Source organism: Caloenas nicobarica, chromosome Z, assembly GCF_036013445.1.
Source record: "Caloenas nicobarica isolate bCalNic1 chromosome Z, bCalNic1.hap1, whole genome shotgun sequence".
NCBI lineage: Eukaryota > Metazoa > Chordata > Aves > Columbiformes > Columbidae > Caloenas > Caloenas nicobarica.
In genome coordinates, this window is record NC_088284.1 from 17,116,982 (window position 1) to 17,139,938 (window position 22,957).

General features: G+C 40.7%; 1 protein-coding gene across 1 annotated transcript; it reads right to left on the reverse strand.

The window, feature by feature from the left end:
- Positions 1 to 253: 253 nt before the first annotated feature.
- SLC30A5 (solute carrier family 30 member 5) lies at positions 254 to 21,929 on the reverse strand. Its single transcript, XM_065657453.1, has 16 exons — positions 21,706 to 21,929; positions 21,348 to 21,470; positions 19,400 to 19,466; positions 18,028 to 18,113; positions 16,541 to 16,628; positions 14,721 to 14,808; positions 12,968 to 13,044; positions 11,631 to 11,801; positions 10,716 to 11,004; positions 10,136 to 10,344; positions 8,933 to 9,090; positions 8,164 to 8,293; positions 6,852 to 7,077; positions 5,243 to 5,469; positions 3,807 to 3,935; positions 254 to 3,195 (listed from the first exon to the last, which is right to left on the reverse strand). The coding sequence occupies exons 1-16, from the start codon at positions 21,777 to 21,779 to the stop codon at positions 3,025 to 3,027; spliced, it is 2,313 nt and encodes a 770-aa protein (XP_065513525.1). The 5' UTR covers positions 21,780 to 21,929; the 3' UTR covers positions 254 to 3,024.
- Between the last annotated feature and the right edge of the window lie 1,028 nt (positions 21,930 to 22,957).

The following is a 22,957-nucleotide window of genomic DNA, read 5'->3' on the forward strand; positions in this document are numbered from 1 at the left end:
TTGCCGTGGCGCCCGGCGGGGATGGCCGCGAGTGCTCGAAACGGGGAGGGGCTGGGACCCCCCGGTGTGCGCCCCGCAGCCCGGCCGGGGCTCCTGCCCCCGCACCGCGGCAGCGCAGGCTGTGCCGGGCCGAGCCGGGGCTGTACCGGGCCGGGCCGGGGCCGTGCCGGTACCGGCTGCTTCTTGACAGACTTCCCTGTTTGCACCCCAGTTGTTTTTTTTTTTTTTAACCAAAGATACAGTACACAAAACGTTATCGAAAAACACATTTATTTCTCCCTCCTTATATACACATATATTGCTTGCTGCGAGACGTACAATGATAAAATCACAGAATAGTTTGGGTTGGAAGGGACCTCCAAAGCTCCACCCCCCTGCCATGAGCAGGGGCATCTTCACCTAGATCAGGTTGCTCCGAGCCCCGTCCAGCCTGGCCTTGAATGTCCCCAGGGATGGGGCATCGACCACCTCTCTGGGCAACCTGGGCCAGTGTTTCACCACCCTCATGGTAAAAAAATTTCTTCGTGTCTAGCCTGAATCTCCCCTCCCTCACTTCAAAACCATTAACACCCCTTGCTGTTTTGACTCTTAGTCTCATCTTTGAAAATGTTTTGTTGCAGCAGTCTGCATACAAATCAAATGACTAAAACCTCCCCTACCATAGCATCCACTAAAACAAATAAATTTGCTTGTACCTGCGATTTCAAACCCTTCCCTTACAGCACGGTTCTAACAGTTCTTGCGGAGGCAGGAGAAGCCTGAACCCTTCTTTGGAGGATTATTGCCAGATACGGCATTCTTGCTGAATGAATTTAAGACATGTTTATTGCCACAGTCTTCCTGCCAGGGTAGCCAGGAAAACACTGTGCACATCTGTTGAGTACACACAAGCAGCTGCAGAGTGCGCATTCAAATGCAGGTTTGCACCTGCCTGTGAAGTATCCAGGTATGAGCTGATCGTCACTGCTGTGACCATCAAATGTGGTCCCAGCCACCTTGTTCCAGGTCCTGCTGCTAGCAGCTGGAGTATGAGATAAGCTTTTACTCAAGAGAAGCTGTGGCAAGCATGAAGGCTTTTCAACTATGTTAAGCTAATTTGATTTGAAAAGAATCGCCCCCTTTTCATCTACTGTCACGATAGGGCTAATGCTCAGTTTGGTGAAATGCCGTCAGCTCCAGTACAATCACCTCAGCTACGAGTGGCATGTGTAAATAACTGAAGCTTTTTGTTTGAAAATGGTTTCCAGAACCCAATGATCACCCTGTTTATAGGCTGAGTGTAACTATAGCACTGTTATTGCACTGACCTGAGCCTTCTGGAGGAGGCAAGGTGAGAAAACCACTGCCAAAGGCATAAATCAGAACAGGATCAAACATGGAGAACACAGCTGGTTCTGCAGTGCTGTCCTGAGAAACAAGAGACTGTGATTTGTGCAGTCCATTTTCATCACTCCATGTAACAGCAATGCATTTTTTAGAGACTTTCTGACCAGAGTTTTTCAAGTCAGCCCTGTACTGCAGTCAGTGTTTTCACACAGCACCCAAGGAAGATAAGAGAATGCAAACTTGTTTAACAGTTACAAAAGAAACTATGCAGTTTGTACAGTCCTATCGCAAGAGAAACAAAATTGCTTAAGGACATTTCACGCTGTGTTGCTCGTTAATCTGATCAACTAACTCCTACATCACTCTATCCTCAAATTCCACTAACATCGTCTGGTCTTTAAAATGATATTTTGACTCATGTACTGATCATAAACAGCAGAACAAGAAAACAGTCTGACAAAATAAGACTGCTGTGATACACAGAATGATTAAAGGCATAGTTATTCTTGCTAACCACTGAATTGATTTGCTGAACTCCAAGAAAAATATTTAAAAGATTCAGACAAGAAGAAAAGGGGTGCACAGGAAGACTGGAGACAGGTGTAAGGATAACTGCCTTGAAGGCATGTGTTATTACCCCCTTGACAGGTCTCCCCTAAAGACAGAGAGTTGTTTATGCTTAATTCCTTGTTAAACATGCTTTCTCTTTCCAGTCTAGAAGTCTCAATTTACAGTTTGTTTCAGCAGCTTTCCAAGTCCTAGACTACAGGCACCATCTGGCATTCTCAACCTGGACTGCATCCTTGGGTAATACACAAAGGTACAGCTGGCTACAGTATACCTGCGGCTGTGTTATGTGATTAGGAAAAAAAAAAAAAAAAAAATCAAGGGACAGAAAAACCTGAGGTGAAGTTTAGCTGAGTGGAAGGATGCTCACTGATTAATTACTTTAAGCTTCAAACCATTGCATTTGTAGTTATTAATACAAGAAGTAAACAACAAAAAAAGTATTTTACATAGTGTAGTTTTGGTTCTGTGTCTTCCCAGGAAACAGAAAAGTGTCTGCAGTTTCTTCCCTTCACAATTTTTCACTGTTAACCTGTTGATTTCTCTCCTTAAAAAAATAATTAAAGTTTAAAACGGTAACATGTATGTGGTCTGATGCATTAAGTTTAGAAATTACGTAATATAAAAACTGTGTATTTCTATTATCTAATAAAGTGTGCAAAAGAACATGACTACATGTTGGTTTTTAATCCCCATAATAAATGTGTATTTTTTTTCATTCAAAGAGTCTTCAAGCTATGTTTGAAAAAAATATTTTTCAGCTGATTATGTTTGCATTCCAATATAAACTATGTCCATTTCCCACTGCTTCCATGAAATCATAATCATGATGTTCCACACTTAAAGTATGGAATATATCTCTGCTTATTCATAAGTTGCAAGACTTCTGTTTAATAAACACCAAGTACAGTATTTAAGATTTCCATTATTTTCACATATACAGAAAATGTTCAAGTCCATCTTATGTCCTTTATAAAAGCATCTTGATCCAATTTTAATAAAGTATGCTTTAAAAAAAATCAAATATATAGTATATTTGTTTCTGTACATGTTTGTGCAAGATCTTCTGACAAAAAAGTAATACAAATATGGAATCCTACAGCTTCAGCATTTACACCTCCTCTTTTTGCATCACATGATGTAAGTACCATCTTTGTAGTATTTCATGGATTCCAGTTGCTGAGTCATTGCAAGGACATCCTGAAATCCTGTACTGAGTCCGGACATGTGCTGAAAGTAAGCTTCCTTCTCCACTTGGACAGTTAGGTTATTGACGCCAGCATCTTTCAGAATCGCTGTAACCTGAACAGAACAGCACGGTTAACATTAGTATCACACTTTCTATGCATCTCACAGTAACTTTTAATATTCTGACTCCAAAATACTGTAGCTTAAAAATATATCATCATAAAGAACTACATTTTCTGGAAAGCAGAGACTAGCTTCAGAGGGTATGGCATGGCTTTGCAACTTCTGTGTAATTATCAGTGTCTTGCATAAGCAAAATAAGTTATCTCTTTAAGGAAAATAAAAATCCAAGGCAGACTGATAACAGTAAGCCAGTTATAAACTCGTGCTTAGCATCCAGATATCCCTAATGTTTACTGCCTGTTTTGCAGTGTAAAATTCACCTCCTCCTCCTTTTCTCAGAGCAGATGTAGTGCCACTTTCAACAGTGAGAAAAAACAGACTTTTTTTGTTTTGTTTTGGCAGATGTTTCAGCAGACTACTTGTTATGCAACTAATTCCTGGCTAGCAGGCAAGGGAAGCACAGCATTAGTGAGCAGCTTTGAGACAGTAACTAGTGGTTATAGAAACAATCACAAACAGCAGCTTCAAGCTTCAGTCTGTGGCTGAAAAAGGGCTGGAGAGTAAGAAATGAAGACATTAGGGTCTAAAAACCTTGTACCTACCTGCTGCACAATTCTCTGTTCCATCACATCTGATACCACTTGCACATGTATTGTACCTGCCACAACGCTTGCAGAGTGACACCAAAAATGAGGATCTCTGTAGGATATAACTCCCTCTATTTTTTGAATCTGTAAAGAAATTACATTAGCAACAACTAATTTAAGAACACATTTAAAACTTGTCTATGTACATCGATATTGGTAGCAAATATTTCACAGGGAAACAAAGCTGTACAGCAAAGTAGCTTTCCAGCTAAGGCATATACAGAAATATGTAGTATTGAAAGGTCACCTTGCTACTACTGTCAAAGACTAGAAGCTAAAAGTCAAACTAAATGAAAAACCCAGCAGAGTGCAATGCAAAACAGGATGAGAAAAAAATGATTTAGTGTACATATCACAACAAAATCAATGGACAGACCAACCAGAAAGCTGGCTGGATATTTAACCACTTGTAGGCCATCTGTTACCTGACCATCCAGGATATGCAGCTATTTAGTTATCATAGCTGGTTTAAATTCAGAGACATAGTATCTTTCCATAATTTATCACTTAAAAAAAATTTGTCTTCGTACCAGTGCTGACTGGGACAGATTAACTTTTTTTTTCACAGCAGGTGGTGAGGTTCTGTGTTTTGCACTTGTGCCTAGCACAGTTTTGATAACATACCGATGTTTTGGCTATTGCTGAACAGTGCTTGGGTGCTGACAAGGTTGTTCCTTATTCCCACTCTGCCCTCACCCCAGTGAGCAGGCTGGGCGTGGGAAAGAAGATGTGAGAGGACACAGCTGGGACAGAGGACCCAAGCTGGCCAGAGGGATATTGTATCCCATACAGCATCATAGGACCATGGGATAGTTTGGGTTGGAGGGGACCTTAATGATGATCTAGTTTCAAACCCGCTGTGGGGGATATCTGAAAGCAGACACTGTACTGCAGCAGACAGGAAGAGAACGGACCAGAATGACAAAGTATTTAGAAAAACCAGCATTACTCCCGTCATCTCACCTACTGTGAGCCAGCATGCCCTTCAAGTTATGAATAAATAAGAAAACCTGCAATTACAGGCTCAAGGTACAATCCTGTAGCCTGAACTGTACACATCAAGTTTAAAAATGCCACAAGCTTTTGGGAATTGCTATGTTACTTTCTTAGTACTAAGCACCTTTCCCACAGCATTACCATACTTGTCTGTAATCATGAGCTACCCATAAAAGCAAAAAACAGTGCAAGTTTTTCTAGTTGCAAACCAGCTTTAATCTGTAGAAATTCTAATCCTGTCTCATCTCTGCAAAACCGATTTAAAAAAACTTGAGCCATGAAGTTATCCAAGACAATGGAAGCTGTCAGACTGAACTACTTGAGTTTAATAATTATCAAGAACAGTTATAGCTTTGTATATTTGCATATGAAAACATTTAGGTTTTTTTCCTGACCTTTTCCAAAGCAGCATGCAGATCTTTCTCCTGTTCTGGAGGTATCCTCAACAAAAGCACTTGACAGGCATCTTTCAATAGTGGGATAACGCTAAGGAATATCAGCGTAGCAATAAAGAGAGAGCAGAGTGGATCAGCTATGAGCCATCCAAATTGCTGAATAAATATCGTGGATACGATAACACCAACACTGCCAAGAGTGTCTGCTAACACATGCAGAAACACACCTGAAAACAAAATAAACCAAGTGATTAGGTTGAACAGTTCTGTTTAAAACATATGTACATGTTCAATAGAGGAAACACAGTAGGCTTCATTAAATATAATAAACACCCCTCAAGCTAAACACAGAGGCAACTATCTGCCTAACTGGGTGCAAAATGACACAAAACATATAGTTTTTCCAATGTTTAATTACAAAACAATGTAAAAAACCAAACCAAACACAAACACAAGAAAAAAACAACAGTTTTACTCTACAGCGCAATGATCTAGGCAGGCATTCACAGATTAAATTGAATGTGACTACTCTTTAAATTGTTAGTGGGATTTTTACTATATAGCTTAATCATTTAACCCTATATAGAGGGACTCATTGATTCTTAACAGAAGATAAAAAGATCAGTGTAAATGCCTTGGCCTGCTAATGTGGACAGATTTTAACGTAACATTTGTTTTTCGTACGCCAGCTCTGCTCCAATTTTATAAGAAGGTTGTCGATCTGCTACTGCTAGGAGTAATCCTTTATACTGTTTTAATGGTGGGTAGCATTCTCAGTGTAAACTCAAAGGGCACAAAAAATAATCTATTTGTAGGATTAGTGCTAGTTAAGTGTCAGGATTTGAAAGAATATTGAAATAGTTAAGAGTATGGGCAGACTTCACAAAAATGCCAGAAAAAGAACAGCCAGCTGAATTAAGATCTAAAATAACCAATGAAATATGAGACTATTAGCTAAAAAGCTTACGCCTCAACATGCTTACACAAAAACCTCAGATCTTTTATAGATTTTTTTATAAGCCAGGCAGCTGGTAGATCAACAACCTTCTAACTATCAAGGAAAAAACTCCAAGTAGTACCTACGTTGACATTTTTAATATAATTATCCTTCTTGGTTAGATTCTGATTTTAAATTTGAAACACAAATAGAAGCATATTCTAGACTGCTGGTCTGCATTTTTCTTCTTATTGCCTCCCTCAGTGTTTTTACAACCAGTTGTCACATAATACCGAGAAGCATGGTAACATCTTTACAGATAGAGATCTTGTACTTTCATTTCCAGATGGAACTTAGAACAGACTTTTAAGTTCTTTCAGTAAGGTTTACAACTGTTTATTAATGTTAATGAAGAATGCAAATTAATGCTTTTTACTGGGTACTACCCATACTTGAGAAAGCCAGGCAAAGAAATATTTCAAGTTCTCTTTCTTCAGGTTAAACTATTAATGAAGAAACAGTTTGAGAAATTCACATATATGACATTAAATGGCTGTCAGATGACTTCTGCAGATTTTAAGAATCATGCATAGTACAGGGTCTGGTTCCGAAAATCTTCAAAGTCTGCTGGAAATCACAGACATAATTTCTGATTCAACAATCTGGACTTGCCTCTCATGTTGGTGTTCATGCCTCCTCCAGAAGGCGCGTGAGAATGCCCGTGGCTGTGCCCATGGTCGGCGTGGGAATGGCCGTGACTGTGGCTGTGGCTGTGCCCGTGGTGAGAATGGCTGTGATCGTGCGAGTGACAACCTCCCCGAGACGCCCCATGCGAGTGCGCGTGGCTGAAGGCACAGATACCAACCAGGTTTACGATCAGCCCTCCAACAGAGACCGGCTGCAAGAGGGAGAAAAGTCTTTAACATCACTAACATGGAAGCATTAACACCAACAGAACAATTATTCTAACGTGGATTCCTCATCATATTAATTTCAGTATACAAGCTGATTTCAGAGGAGTTTTCTTCCCCTCTCAAAAAAAAAAAAAAGGCAATAATTCCTAACCTTCCCAAAAAACCCATGTAATAACCACCACAAAAATGCAAAACCAAGTATCCACAAATCAGAGCAAAATAGGAAATCTAGTTTTAAGAAGGGGTCATTGGTTTTATTAACTTTGAAAAAGAAATCAAGCGGTTTGAATGCAAGCTTCACTTTGCTGTTACTGGGAAAAAAGTATATATATTGTATCTAGGACACATACACTCATCTAAAGTTGTACTTAAGTGAAGACAGCAACTACTGCTTTATTGGTTGAGTCGTGCTTTCTATCTGTCTGCCTATTTTTCTGCTCTTCTCTTGAAAAATGAGAGAAGTGTAAGAGTAATTCCAGCTAATTAAGGCACTAAGCAAATCCTACTTGAGAGTTATTAGACCTTTCCTTGGCTATGCGGACTTTGCTTCTGTCGAGGGATTAACTCTTCACACCCCAAGGAAACAAAATCAGTAGTGAAAATGAAGCAAATATTGAATATTAAAAAGAAAGAAAAAAAAACCCCAGGCCTCAATTCCAGCAATGCGCACTTCTATTTGTGCCTACATAAAAATCTCTCTCTTTGCTACTGAAGAGAGCAGGAGCGCACAAATTTGAGTGTATGTGGGGAAGAAAACAAGTGAAGCTGGAAATGTGATAGACAGATTAAGGTTTGGATTTGCAGAATTCCATTTAAAAAATTAGTTTGAAGAAAAGAAAGATCATCATCTAGGACAATTAGAGTTGTAACATTTTAGGAAAAATATCCAATTTAGCTGTTATAATTAAATTATACTCACCCCAGTATATTTTAATATTTTAAAAAGTCAAGGCATGGTTTAGATCTCGTGAGTATGCAACTTCAATCTCAACTTTTTTTTTTTTAATTAAAACCAACATAAATGAACCATTAACTGCCGAACAACATTCAAACAGAATGACTAAACTTACCGTTAGCATATTTGTATCTATGTCTGGAGGATCCACAAGCCTGGCCACTGATTCCATGAAGACAAAGAAAGCAATTACCATCAGAAAGAGGCCGTTAATAAATCCAGAGAGAATTTCTACACGTCCATACCTGAAAGCAAGCATGTACTTCTGAGAATGAAGAACTGGTATTCTGAACAAATTGCAAAGTCATAATAAATAAAGTTACAATACATTTAATACAGCATTAAGATTGCTTTGATTTTTTTTCCTCAACACCACAAATTCATGTCTTAATTTCTGGGTTATTTATTTCTGAACAAGAGGTAGCTAGTTTGCAACTGCCCAAACACCAACAGTATAAAGCTATAATAATATATATTTTTAAATAAATACTGCACATTCAAGGTTTCAAACTGCTAAACTTCCATGCAACTTAACCATACAAATTTTGATTATGTTAGCACTGTTGAAATCCTCATATAAACACTGACTTGCAAGACATTTTCGTTTGACAGACACACACACATAGAGTAAGGCATTTTTTACATAATTTAACAGTGATAAAGTTTTATTTGTAGAGATAAATGAAAATCACGTTTCAGGCACTTTGTTGCTGGGTAAGAGGGGAATAGCATGAACACAAATGGAACAGGAAAGACACACAGCAAAAAACCCACAGAAGCATGAACCATTAAAACATCCTGAACATATCTTTATAGCAGAGAACTTTGAAAATGAGCAAGTAGAATAATTTTCAGATAGTCCTTAAAGAACCTAATATACGTACCCATAGGAGAATATGCGAGTTGCTTTCCATCTTGTCATCAGAGCTGCAAAAAGCCCCATCACTAATGCAGAACAATCAAAAAGCATGTGAAATCCATCAGAAATAAGACCAAGGCTATTGGTCCATACTCCATAAAAAAGCTCCACAAAAGTGAAAGCCTAAAACGAAAGAGAGTTTGAATTTTTCCTTCAACATTAGCTTGTAATTGAATGTCTTGGCACCTAGCAGGAAACTCTTTCTATAGGTAGGACACTTGATAGTTTTTCAAGGTATTGTTCAAAGTATTTCTAGACCATTTTCTCTCGTCTCCGACCAAACAAAAATAACCGATACATTCCAAGTCTATGAAGAGACATTTTTGAACCTACCCACCACAAAAGCCTCAGACTTAAGAAAAGAACCCCCACCAGGAATATTTTTCATTTTTTAAACCGATGTTGTACAGACAAGTTTTAAGCATTTTGTTATTAAGCAGTGTAACAACTCTGATCTGTTATTAGTATAAAAGCAACACTTTCTATACATCTGTTCTGTACATCTGTTCTGTAAACATTTTCTTCAGCAGTTAGTTGACTGTTTAAATCTTGCCTGCACGATTTACTACTGTTAATTGGTCTGCCTATAAACTTTGTTTCCCACCTTTCATAACTCATAATGGAATTTCTTAAAGTTGTCATGGATACTTCACGTTCTTCTCCGTATTTTCTTGGATAATTGCCAAAGAACAAAGAGAGATCTTTGCAAATGAAGTTCTGTAAGTCTTGCTTACTGAATGATCTTTCCCTATCTGAGAAAGAGTGAAGCTAGAAATAAAACTGGCTTACTCCAAAATGATGCTACTCAGTCCCACACTTACTATTCGGTGTTCTCATCCTTGAAGGACTTACTAGTTTTAGCTCATCTGCTGGTAATATTGAGATACCTCAATTTTAAATATACCGTCATACAAGTAGTTAGTTACTGGTATAATTGTTACACACAGAAACACTGCCACACTGTGACTACAAATCAAAGTGACCTGCCACTCACTGTAAGATTAGCACAGGAATCTTCTACTTTAACATTCCATTTAATGAAACTACTCCATCAAGGGTCACTTTAAAAACAATCAACCATGGAAACGTTTTAAAGAACAACTCTTCTTACTCTACTATGTATGTACTACTGTGATTTGGTTTGGAAAAAAAAAATCCATGCACTTACCAGATTTAGGCACAAGAAATAGAAGATCTGCCTGGAATCATACTCCTCAAGGATTTGTTTCAGTGACTCCTTAATAAACCGGGGTAATGACTGAGAGCTCTGCTGTAATGCGTCACCCATGAAGTTATAGAGAGGGGTGCCTTCAGGAGAATAGCCAATAAGGGTACCCTTCTGCCCTTTCCTGGAGGGGGAGGACAGGATATTGGCAGCTGCAAGGAAAGTATCGAAGTTTTTGTTGCTGTTTCTAAGCTTCACAGCTATTTTATAATGTGTTTTAGCAGCAATCAAAGCTTACATGAGATTTGCAGACAGCAAAGTGATTTTCAACTTCATCTTGAAGTTTATAATTAGATTTCATTGCTATGCAAGATTAGGTCATCACTTCCACAACAGAACAGATTACTTTTTTTTTTTTTTTTTTTTGTAGACAGACAGTAAAAGAGCACACAGTTACAGGCCCTTTTTACTCAAAAGAATCCATAAATTCTCATCCAAAAGAATTCTGCACACATCTATTTTCTGATTGGCTTCCTAGTCAAACAGACAATAGATTTATTAAAAGATAAATAAGAGCACGTACATAAAATGAAGAAGACAGCACTCACTACCACCCCTCCAGAAAGAACGTGCTCTGTGCTTTCATGGTGCGGTGGCTTGTTCATAGCTCGAAGCTGGTCTGTTATTGGATGTGTCCAAAAATTGCCAAAAAGCAGTGCACTAATGAAAATAAGAAAGGATCCATATCGGGCACATGTGGAAGCTTCCATCTTGACAGAGCATATTGATTCCATGTAGAAATCCAGGATCACAACAAAAAAGATGACTGTTATGAAAGGCATGATGAGAGAAGACCAAGACTCTACTTTACTCTGCAACAAAAAATACATTTCAAACAGAATTGTTTGCCATTAGATGTGATTTTACATATAGCATTAAATTTAGTTAATTTTCATTACAAATGTCTTCAGCTATCCATTGAAACATTAATACTTTTATACTTTCAATGTATTCATATAAAACCAATTTTCCAGCTGTAGAAAGACACATAAAGCTAATATGCACTACAGTACCTTATTTTGAATACTTCCATGTGTTTAAAAGCCATGTTTGCAATGGTTTACTCTCCATAAGGCATAACAAACACATTTTTAAATTACAATAATCCACTCCTCAGGAATAAAAGAGTCCAGTATTTATTCGTTCATTAATACTTGTGCAATGTTAGTATATGAATGTAGGATATATCTGAGCTAGAAAGATGAAATAAAGTTATCACACAAAAGAGGGTATTACGGTATCATGCAGATATACATCAAAGTATAGAGTAAAAATTTCAAACAGAGCTTACTAGAAAAATAAAGATGGCAACTCTGGTAATTTTAAAGCTATTACAAAGGAAAGATTTAAATCACACTATTATGAAGGAAAGTTTTAAACTGCACTTCACAAGCAGAAGCATTACAAAAAATGATTTATTTTATACTTGCTATCTTACCTCTGTTGTCAGAGAGAGAACAATGACCCATGGGCACAACAGAAGCACAGAAACAAGATGAGACAAAGCCTGAAGACGCTTGGCTCCACCTACATCTACTGAGAGTTTTCGGGAAGCCATGTGAAAACCAACCTTACAGCACAACGCCAGTACCAGAAGCAGTACTCCTCCCTGGAAAACACAGAGGGATCTCGTTAGCCCTTCTTGAGAGCCAAATACCTCACTCCAAAGTGACACTTATATGAAAAAAGATTAACTTGCTTTCTTTAAGCTATCAAGAAAAGCCAAAGAGAGGATATTTCCTCTAATTGTCACTCTAGTTAAAAACAGTAACATAGCATATACGGTTACACCTCAGCACTATTCACAACAGCCTAATACGACCTGAAGTTTGAAACCCTCAAAAGTGTTAACTGGCACACAACAGCAGTGAATTGGTAGTGAACAGCATACAAGGAAGAAGAAAAATCACAAAAAACTGGGTTTCCCATCTTCCATTATTAAGAAAGTGTTGAAAGTACAGGTAAGCCCCAAAAATGTCATGTCACCTTGGTCTCTAATCCTTGCATATCCTTTACAGTCCCTTACCTTTAATCGCACCGTATTTCTTCACAATATTTTCTTTCACAATTGTTCTATAAATGAACCACAAGATAGACAAGCAGCACTTCATCTCCTTAGATCACGCTTACTTTGTGCACAGTTAACCACTCTGTCTAAACATTTATTTTCATGTTAATACTTGCTGCTCCATATATTTTTTTTTCCTACGTTAGTCCTCAATGCAGCCGCTTTAGCAACAAGACTAAGCTAACAGAACAATTCCATCAGCCAGGTCAATCCCATATAGCAAGATTTTGATACACAAATTATTCATGTAACCAATTATAATGGGACTATACTACTGAGAAGTGTCAGAATCCATATCTTCAATACAAGCATCTAATAGAAAGGCAAGACTGGAGAAAGATAAAGAAGCAGCAACAAAAGACAGACCCCCAAAAGTGAGCAAGAAATGGCTTAAATGTAAACCACTATGAACACCCAGGACACTGATGACAGAATACTTCATGATAATTTTAATGAGACTTTTTAGGTTACGCATTGCAGCAAAGTCCTTATCAGCTACACAATTTGAATACTGTATGGTTTGGCTTGCTGTATTGAAGATGCTCATAATCAGGTTCTAAAAATTAGAGTGCTAGTTCCGTTCCAATATGGGGTGGGGATGTTGAAAATTTTGGTTTTGATTTAGGCTTGGATTAGCTCTGAGGTGGTGAAATTCTTACCTACAAAACTTAAATAAACATTAACCTACTAAAAACCAAGTTATTTACCTTGTGATCTGCAACACCTAGGAAAGCAATGATTGTATACAAAACATGGGTAAGAGCACTGTCATGATGTCCCTCAGCTAAATAAAAACATTAAGGAAGAGTTTCAATTGATTTTTTTTTTAAACCAAAGAAAAGGTAGAGGCAGCAGAAGATCACAGAAAGTAGAAGTAAGCAAACTGAGCTTTAAGGTTTGCCAGATCCTTAAAATTCAGGAAAGACGAATATATTTCCACAGAAAATAAATAGTTAAAAATACTGGGGGAAAAATTTAGTATTTTAAAACATGAGAACATAGTCACTCTTAAATATTGAGCAGCATTGTATAGGTTTTATGTTGGTTTTGGCAACCAGACTTCAAAAAATATACTCAACAGCACTAAAAATTAGATTGATTTTCACTAAAAGCACTAAAACAGTCAGGTGTCTGAAATATGATCTGTATCTTTCCAGTTTCTAATTATTTAAACTTTAGAAAACAAACAGTAATTTACAAGCGCAATGCAGCAAATATTAAAATAATAATAGCTTTTGGAAAAAGTACTAGAGGCACTTGAACAATGAACTTACTCACTGAAAACTCAGGGGATTAATTAGATACTAATATACCATTTGCATCTGTAACTCCATGTTTTCATCCTTCCTTGAGAAAGTTTACTTGCACCTTATTCATTTTCACAAGTTCCTGAACCTGGGTCAGGGCAACGCCCCAGTATCAATCCAGGCTGGGGGATGAAGGGATTATTGTATTTTGGGCTGCATCAAAAGGAGCATGGCCAGCAGGTCGAGGGAGGTGATTCTGCCCCTCTGCTCCACTCTGGTGAGACCCCAACTGGAGTCCTGTGTCCAGCTCTGGAGTCCTCAGTACAGGAAAGACATGGACCTGTTGGAGAGGGGCCAGAGGAGCCACAAAAATGATCAGAGGGCTGGAACAGCTCTGCTGTGAGGACAGGCTGAGAGAGTTGGGGTTGTTCAGCCTAGAGAAGAGAAGGCTCTGGGGAGACCTTATTGTGGCATTTCAGTACTTAAAGGGGGCTTATGAGAAAGATGGGGACAGACTTTTTAGCAGGGCCTGCTGGATAGGACAAGGGGTGATGGTTTTAAACTAAAGGAGGGGAGATTCAGGCTAGGCATGAGGAAGAAATTTTTTACCATGAGGGTGGTGAAACGCTGGCCCAGGTTGCCCAGAGAGGTGGTGGATGCCCCATCCCTGGGGACATTCAAGGCCAGGCTGGGCAGGGCTCTGAGCAACCTGATTTGGTTGAAGATGTCCCTGCTCACTGCAGGGGGGTTGGACTAGATGAGCTTTGAAGGTCCCTTCCAACCCAAACCATTCTCTGATTCTATGAATCTTTCTGGATATACAGAAAAGACTGCCAGCCAGGCTGTCAACCATTGACTGCACGCATTTAGGCTACAGCCATTATGTCTAGAATTCCTAAAAAAAAAGGAGACTTTATCAAAATGGCTTCTAGCAATCCTAAGTGGTCTGATATGTGCAAATGGGCAGGGAGCCTTTAGCTACAACTTAAAATCTATAGCTGTGTCCTACATTATCAAAGTAAGCAATGCCACTCTTTTGGTGTAAATATCAGTATTTAGACGTAAAAATAAAATCTTATGCAATAATATTCTCAAAATATAACATTCCTATCAAGAAAAATGCAAGCATATTTAATCATGTGCACTGAACTTCACATTCTGTATGGTCCAGTAATAATAGGCACTTGCTCTTACACACAGCAAGAAAGGATACGATGTTCTGCTATTTTAGCCATGAGGTCATCATTATCAAAGAGTAGTAAGCAGATGACAGCTATGATGAAAAATGCAGCACCTCTTGTCTGTAAAACAAAACAAAACACACAACAAAAAAGCACTTCAAATATTTTTATAATGTGCCACAACAGATTAACGCAAAAAAAAAATCCAGGAAGTCATTCTCCCCCCCGGATCAATGTAAGCATATTTTAGTTCAGTATGAAGAATGAGGAAAATACCCATTCTTTTTTCAATTGACCTTGACAATATAATTTTATATTTGTTCCAATTTTCAGATTTACCAGATAACTCAGGCCAAATCACTGCTCTAACAAGCTAGACCCCTCTATCTTATGAACTTCAAGTGTGATTGCTTCCTTCTTCATGGTGTTTCTGCTTGCCAAAACACACAGCTACTTAAGCCTGATGATTTAATATCTTGTAGCATTAAGGAACCATAAACAAGAGCTATTGGACAAACTGTAGAATTTTGCCTTAGGGGAAGTAAACACTGTATAAAGAGCTCTGCAACGCTTTTGTGAGGAAGGCACAGAGGCAGCTATAAAATACCAGCTCCCAGAGCTTTCACCACCCTGACTTAAGACACTACAATTTTGGTATTCATCATCCTGGCAAGACACTGAGCTCTACAGCTAAAGAATACTGTTACAATCCATCTTCTGAAGCCAAATACAGCTATCACATTCTCTTTAGAAAGCCAGCTGATTTCTCTTTGCCACAGTTCACTTCATAAAGCTGAAACATTCAGAGGACAGGGTTTTTGCTCCCTTGTTTCTGTGGCCTTAGATACTCAGCTTTACTTCTAAGCATCACACACTAAGATACAGACTGACAAAGAACATCTCTCAAGCTCTACATTTACCCTTTGGGTGGTTGGCTGGAGAAAAGATTTGCCTTCTAGATGAGGAGCTTCATGCTGGATGCCCTAAGCATCTCAGTTTGAGGCGGGGCATGTGTATTGTCAGAGCAGATGACTGCTTTTCACTCTAAGGCCAGCCTAAAAGCGATTAGGGCACTCCAACAGCAGTTACAAGACAAATTTCAAAACTCGCGGCCTGAGGTGGCACCAAAGCTAGACTTCCTCTTACATAGGAAGTACTCTGGCCTCAGGTATCTTCCTCCAGCTAGCACTGGTTTTGAGTGAAAGTGGCCAAGACTAGTGGGTGCTGGGATGAGCTTGCTCCCTTCAGGGGCGATTAGGCACGGTTAGAAAATACCTTGCAAAATTGTGTGTAATGCGACTTGGACAAAGGATGTCTCAAGCGTGGATCTGATTGAGTGAAAGACTGGGCCCATGCATTCAGCACATATAAGCTCTTGCAGTCATTAAAGTACTTAGACAGCTTTTTGGCAGAAAAAAAAATGAAGTATGTTAAAAACTACAGATATTGAAGAGGCTAGGCAAGGATCTGGAGGCTGTATTGCTGGACTTCAGTGCCTAAAGACCAGAACCACTACAACACACATATGTCCTTTTGTCAGTTTGACCCTAAAATTCTGTTACAAAGAATGCTTAAGTGCAAACATCATTCTCAAGATACTTTTGTGCCTACAAATAGAAAAAACTTCTCAGGTAGCTGCCATGGATCTCCAACATCTCCTCCCACTGTTTCCCTCTTAATATCATATTTATTATTTCAAGTAGTACCTCTTACATTTCATCACTAACTAAGCTAAAAACACAACACAGTTTCTATGAACATAGGTCCGAAACACTGTTTGTTTCAGGTAAAGAAGTACCTGAATTTATAACATTCAGTATTTTTTACATTTGGTAAAATAAATTTTAAATACCTTTGCTGGTCCTCCACCTGAGCTTGTGAACAAGACACTAAGGAGGGATATCACAACCACATCACTGTGCTCGAACAGCAACAATGTCCTATAAAAATGTGAAATAAACAATTATGTCCACTTACAAGGAGTTCACTTACCTCACAAGCTTGATACATGCTATTTCAGCTAAAATTCAATGACACAGCAGTCAAAGGTTTATCCCGTGATTTCAACAGGAAGTTTAAGTAATTTAATAGGATAAATGCAAATCTATTCGCCTTCACCAGCAACAGATCTAGCTGTGGACAACTAGACATATCACAAAATAATGTTCTGACTCAAGAAACAGATTATTCTTTCATAGATTACTTTAAATTGTACTTTCTTCTAGTAACACAACAAGATATTAATTTGCTCAAGATGGAATTATGATTTCCACTACAATACCTCCTCTAAACCAAAGTTTCTGGCTCACAGAAAGAAGAGGTCCTGTTCTGTTGTGTTACAGCCTGTTTATTGAGATCTTGATGGTCCAGTAGTTTATGCAACATCAGAACCTCTTAGTTGCTGAAAGTAAGAAATTCTAACTGGCACACTATCTCTTTCAGACAGAAAAGACTGACTAACAGGCTATACTGACAGCTTTCCAGAGCAGAACATGAAAATAATAATTCCTGTCAAGATTACCAAATGCTTCTGCCATTCTCTGCATAGCCACACAATGTGCTAGGGCCCATGTTCCTGGTTCTGTTTGGGAAGACTGCCAGCATCCACAATACAGCATTAAGAAGGCTGCTATTCTCAGGTATGCCTTCTGCTGTGTAGAGGACAAGACTTCAGTTTCATAAAATGTATCATTTAAGGCTTCACCTTCCTCTCTCTAATGAAAGATGGTAATACATTAACCTTCATTTTTGGAAGTCTAATGTTATTCTTTCATAGTTAGTCAGTCAGTACTGCTAACAAACAGCACAAGTGATTTTACACAGAGTACACGCACTAACGTTACCCAACTCCAGCACAGCACAGGCATACAACCAGATAAAGCAGTGCTCTGCCACAAATGCAGAAATTCATTATGGCCCCCTGGCACGGGAATACAAGTGGCTATCACCAGCAGTCAATTCATGGACTTCAAAGAGTTAAATAAAAAATGTTGGTTTCATTAATAAGACTAGAGAAACTATGAAAACGACAGTCAGTACAGCCATCAGTGAGCTTGTTGAATCACTCACATTAATTGTTTAAGCACTATCAAGAATTTCACTGGCAACTTGTCAAATAATGAATAAAGTTCTACACAAAATTCCATGTAGCTTTTCCCAAGCACAACAGATATCACAGGGAAAAGCATAAAGATTCATTTAAAATTGCAAAAAATAAAGCAAGAAGCTGGCGTTACGGACTAATGGACACAAAACAAAAAACAAAGGAGCAAGACAGGAAAAGATCACAAAAAATAGCTTAAAAAGATAAAACATTCTTTACAGTAAATAAATAATTACCTCAGTGGTCCACAAAGAGTAAGGCCAAAAAACCACAAGAGCGAAATGATACATCCCACAACAGCATGCTTAAAAATTTTGATCCACTACAAAAGAAAGGTATTTCATTATAATTTTCTCCACAGTTTCAAAATAAACACCCTGTTATTAGCATTCCTTTAACACAGTAGCTGTAGAAATAGAGGGGAAAACAAATGCTCTGCAAGTTCTGTAAAATTTTGAGTATGATTATCTTCTTAACTATTTGTCCAGCAAGTAAGGTTTGGACACATTATGAACTAGAATTCTTTTCTATCCACAGTACTAGATTCTATAGCATAGTCTGAGATCTCTTTAACAAAAAGCCTGGAAAAAATGCCGAAAAAAATGCAAGTCCATTTACCTGTCAAATATGCTGTTTATTTTGTAATCTATTTTATATATCTGATAAGCATAAGTAGAACTAGATAAAACATCCAAGATAAAGAGACCAAGACCGTAAGTCTACAAATACTTATGTAAATGTTAAATTCTTTCTTCAGGAAGCAGGTTATAATTCAGCTATTCAATACATTATTAACTGTAAATGCAAGTTTTTGAAGAAGAGTAATTCATCTTGGAAATACATTAAAGAAGAAAAAGTGCCCATCACAAACATCACATCTTCAAAATCCAGAATTTAAAAATGCTTAGCAATAGGGAAACCATAAATTGAGAGATTTTTCTGAACATGAATCAAAGATGAAATGTATTCCTGTTCACACTTTAAAGTAGCTGACATTTGGAACACTTTTGAGGCTATCCCTCAGATTCTCTCTACTTAGCACACACACTGATGACATCGTGCATACATCAAGTTTTTGTGCACACAATTACATAAAAGCTGAATATGGAGCAGCTGAAGAAAATTTATTTCTTACAAAGCAGCAGGTTCCAACCTGGCCCTCCTCTGACATCCTGAGATACTGGGAGCTCAACAGAGGTCTGAAGAGCACAGACTAACCCCCCCCATCACAGCATACCATGCAGAAAGCACTCTTTCGGCGGGAAAGACATGACTGAAGCACTTCAATATTCTGGCAGTCCTGAATCCACCCTTAGAAACTGTCTAAGTTGGTTAAATAGACTAAACCCTTTTTGAAAATCCAGTCCTCAAAACAGAGGCTCGTATGGAGCTAAGGACCAATCTTTTCATGATACTCTCAAAACGAGCTGACATAAGCTAAAAATGCTGATTGTTTTTTATAGCGCACTAGAGACAAAGTTAGGTGCACACTTCTGGAAATCGCAAGCACATCTTCCAAGCAGAGTAACCTTTGCTCTGTGGCAAGAGCCAGGTTGTCAAGAATTATATACAAAGACGTGAACCACTATACTACATACGTAAACTCACCTGACGCTTTGTTACCACTTTTCCGGAAGAAAATGGTTTTTGAAACAAAACCATAAAAATTGCAGACCTGTTAAAAGAAAAACGTTTTCTCTATTAGTGTGTTAGCGGTCAGCTTTTCATTCAAACCAGCTCTAAATAACTAGGTATCTCATACCAGGCTCAGCTGACAAAACTGCTTCCTCTACATTTTACATTAAAAATCCACACTGATCACACTAACTGGTTTTATTTTCGCTGTTGCATTACACGTGTCAGACACCAGTGCAAAGGTGATGGTAAGTGAACTTCAGTTCTGGTCAATTTTAAATGCAAGTTCTTCAGAGAATGGCTAATGAGAAGTCTCCTGTGATTTACAAAAATCAAAATAACTGATCTCAGAAGTTTTCAGGAGAAATAATACTACGTTTTTTTCATTAGCAGAATACATCTGCCCAAAGGCTTACTCACATATGGAATGCTGAATACACAGTCTTGTTAGAAATGGTGAGAAACACCATGCATCTTCCTCAACTGGGATAAAGACTAAATGATGGGGAAGAACACTATGGTGCTTGGGAACATGCAAGTCAGATGCCCAGAAATGTAAACAAATTTTAAATAAAAGGAAAAAATGAGTTTCCAAATGTTGCAACTCTGACAAGTTTATTACAGAAATCCTCTTCCACATCATATAAGGCAAGCATGAAGCATGATTGTGTTTGCAAAGGTTGTTTCTATATATTTGCTATCAGTTTCTACAGTTTTCTCAATCAGGGAAAAATAGCAGTTGAAGCTCACAAGAACTACAGGAATATAAACTGTAAGGAAGAAACTTGTCTTCTATATCCTTCTTAAGAAAACTTGGATATGCCTGAGCTTCCTGTGATCAGTACTATCATAGTATGATCAATATCAATGTAGCAAAACCATTTAAGTTTCTTGAGGGTAGAGGCTTTACAGAGAGACCTGGATAGACTAGAGAACTGAGTAATCACCAACCGTATGAAATTCAACAAGTGCAAGCATGGGACTGTCCACCTGGAACAGGGTAATCCTGGTTAAACATACAAACTGGGTGATGAGAGGCTGGAGAGCAGCCCCATGGAAAGAGATCTGGGGGTCTAGGTTTGTGGCAAGTTGAACATGAGCCAACAATGTGCCCTGGCAGCCAAGAGGGCAACCGTGTCCTGGGTGCATCCAGCACAGCATTGCCAGCCGGGCAGGGAGGTGATTGTCCCGCTCTGCTCTGCACTGGTGCGGCCTCACCTCAAGTATTGTGTGCAGTTTTGGGCACCTCAATATAACAAGGAGCATCAAACTATTAGAGCGTGTCCAGAGTAGGGTGACCAGAATGACAAAAGGTCTTGACAGCAAGAATGAGGAGGAGCAGCTGAGGGCATTTGGTTTGCCCAGCTTGGAGAAGACTGAGGGGTGATCTCATCACAGCCTACACCTTCCTCAATAGCAGCAGGGGATGGGGAGGTGCTGATCTCCTCTGTCTGGTGACCAGTGACAGAACATGAAGGGATGGGGTGAAGCTGCGTCAGCCTAAATTCAGATTATGAATTAGGAAGAGGTTCTTCATGGAGAGGGTGGTCTATCACTAGAACAGGCTACCCAGGGAAGTTGGTCATGGCACTAAGTCTGTCAGAGTTCAACATGTGTCTGGACAATGCCCTTAGTCATATGGCTTAGTTTTAGGTAGTCCTACGAGGAGCAGGGATTTGGACTCAATGATTCTTGTGGGTCCCTTCCAATTTCAGATATGATTCTGAAATCATAGCGAGCAGAGATGTGAAAGAAAAACTGCTATGAACAGAGTATTTCCCGGATCCACCACTACGCCTTCTCCTACTCAATTAACCTATAATAACATAATGCTGGGTACAAGCCTGATGCTGACAAAGATCACTACGGACAAACCGTGCCATGGCAGCAGTGGACAAGGCTCCAGGCCCTGCACACTCACCCCAGCTGCACTATAAAGATAAACTGCACGAGGTGGACTGCTTTCAGAAGGTCGTAAGATTCAAACAGCCCCACGGCTTTCAGAAACTTGGTGAAGCACAGCAGCACGATGTACCGGGTCAGCCTGCAAAAGGAGAGAGAGCGCTTCGCACCTGCGGCCGCGCACACGCCGCCCCCCAGGCCCAGGCCCAGGCCCAGGCCCAGGCCCGGACCCCCGCCGCTCCCTCCCGTTCCCCGCGCGGCAGCCCGCGGAGCGACGCCCGCTGCTCCCCAGCAGGGACAACGACTGGAGCACGGCTCGGGGCTCGCCCGAGGCCTCCTCACCCACCACAGCGGCCGCTCCCCCCCGCCGCCGTTACCGGGCGCTGGGCACATCCACGGGCCCCAGCAGGCCGCCGCCGGCCAAGGCCTGCCCGCTGTACTTCTCCTCCATGCCGGGGCGGGGGAGCGGGCGCGGCCCGGCGCCGGTGCGAGGGAAGGGGTGCGAGCGCTCAGGCGCAGCGCGGCCCGCCCGCCCCGCAGCGCGGCCACCTCATCGTGCGCGGCCCGCCGGCCGCCACCGCGGGAAGGGAACCGGGGGAGGCCGCCGCCGCTCCGCGCGCATGCGCCGGCCGCAGTGCGCAGGCGCCGCAGCGACGGGGCGGGGAGACTGGATCCGTCACGTCCGCGGGCACCGGAAGCGGCGGAGGGGCGGGGAAAGGGGCGGAGCGGGGGCGTTCCTTCCCCTCAGGGCGGGGCGGCCCCTCCCTCTGGGGGCGGGGTTAGCGCCGGGCCGCGCGCGGCGGGGCGGGGTTCCGCGTCCCGGGCGCCTCTGGCCGCCGCTCGGGGGCCCGGCGGGCGTGGGTCCGTCCGGAGTGTCCGTGCCCTGTGGGTCCCGTCGTGTGCCCGTCCGGGGCGTCCGGCGCGGACAAACACGACGAAGATGATGAAGGGAGCGGAGCATCTCCCTTATGAGGAAAGGCTGAGGGAGCTGGGGCTCTTTGGCTTGGAAAAGAGGAGACTGAGGGGTGACCTCATCAATGTTTATAAATATGTGAAGGGTGAGTGTCAGGAGGATGGAGCCAGGCTCTTCTCAGTGACAACCAATGATAGGACAAGGCGTAATGGGTACAAACTGGAACACAGGAGGTTCCACTTAAATATGAGAAGAAACTTCTTCTCAGTGAGGGTGACAGACACTGAACAGGCTGCCCAGGGGGGTTGTGGATTCTCCTTCTCTGCAGACATTCAAACCCACCTGGACACCTTCCTGTGTAACCTCACCTAGGTGTTCCTGCTCCGGCCGGGGGATTGGGCTGGATGATCTTTCGAGGTCCCTTCCAATCCCTGACATTCTGTGCTTCTGCAATTCTGTGAGACCGCAGATGAAACTGAGCTTTGAAAATGGTAAAATGCACGTATTCTGCGGGGGGATTCGTCACCCGCGTTTCGTGACTTGCTGTCCCAGCCCATACTGGAGTTTTCCCCGTTACTGTGGTTAAAGGCAGCGTGCTGGTGGTCACCTCGTCCATGGTGCGTGCGGCTCTTGCCCCGTGGGGGTTCATGCAGGTTGCTGTAAAGCAAGGAAGTGCCCTGAAGATGGGGCTGAATCGCGGTACCAGACGTACACTG

What these genes read in the sequence shown, in the direction of transcription:
- SLC30A5 (XM_065657453.1), bottom strand. Translation starts at nt 21,779, where the DNA reads ATGGAGGAGAAGTACAGCGGGCAGGCCTTGGCCGGCGGCGGCCTGCTG. An exon ending in CAGGTGGAGGACCAGCAAAG is followed by an intron (nt 14,809 to 16,540) that starts GTATTTAAAATT and finishes TTTGTTTTACAG; the next exon opens with ACAAGAGGTGCTGCATTTTT. An exon ending in TTCTCTCTCTGACAACAGAG is followed by an intron (nt 11,005 to 11,630) that starts GTAAGATAGCAA and finishes TTTTTGTTGCAG; the next exon opens with AGTAAAGTAGAGTCTTGGTC.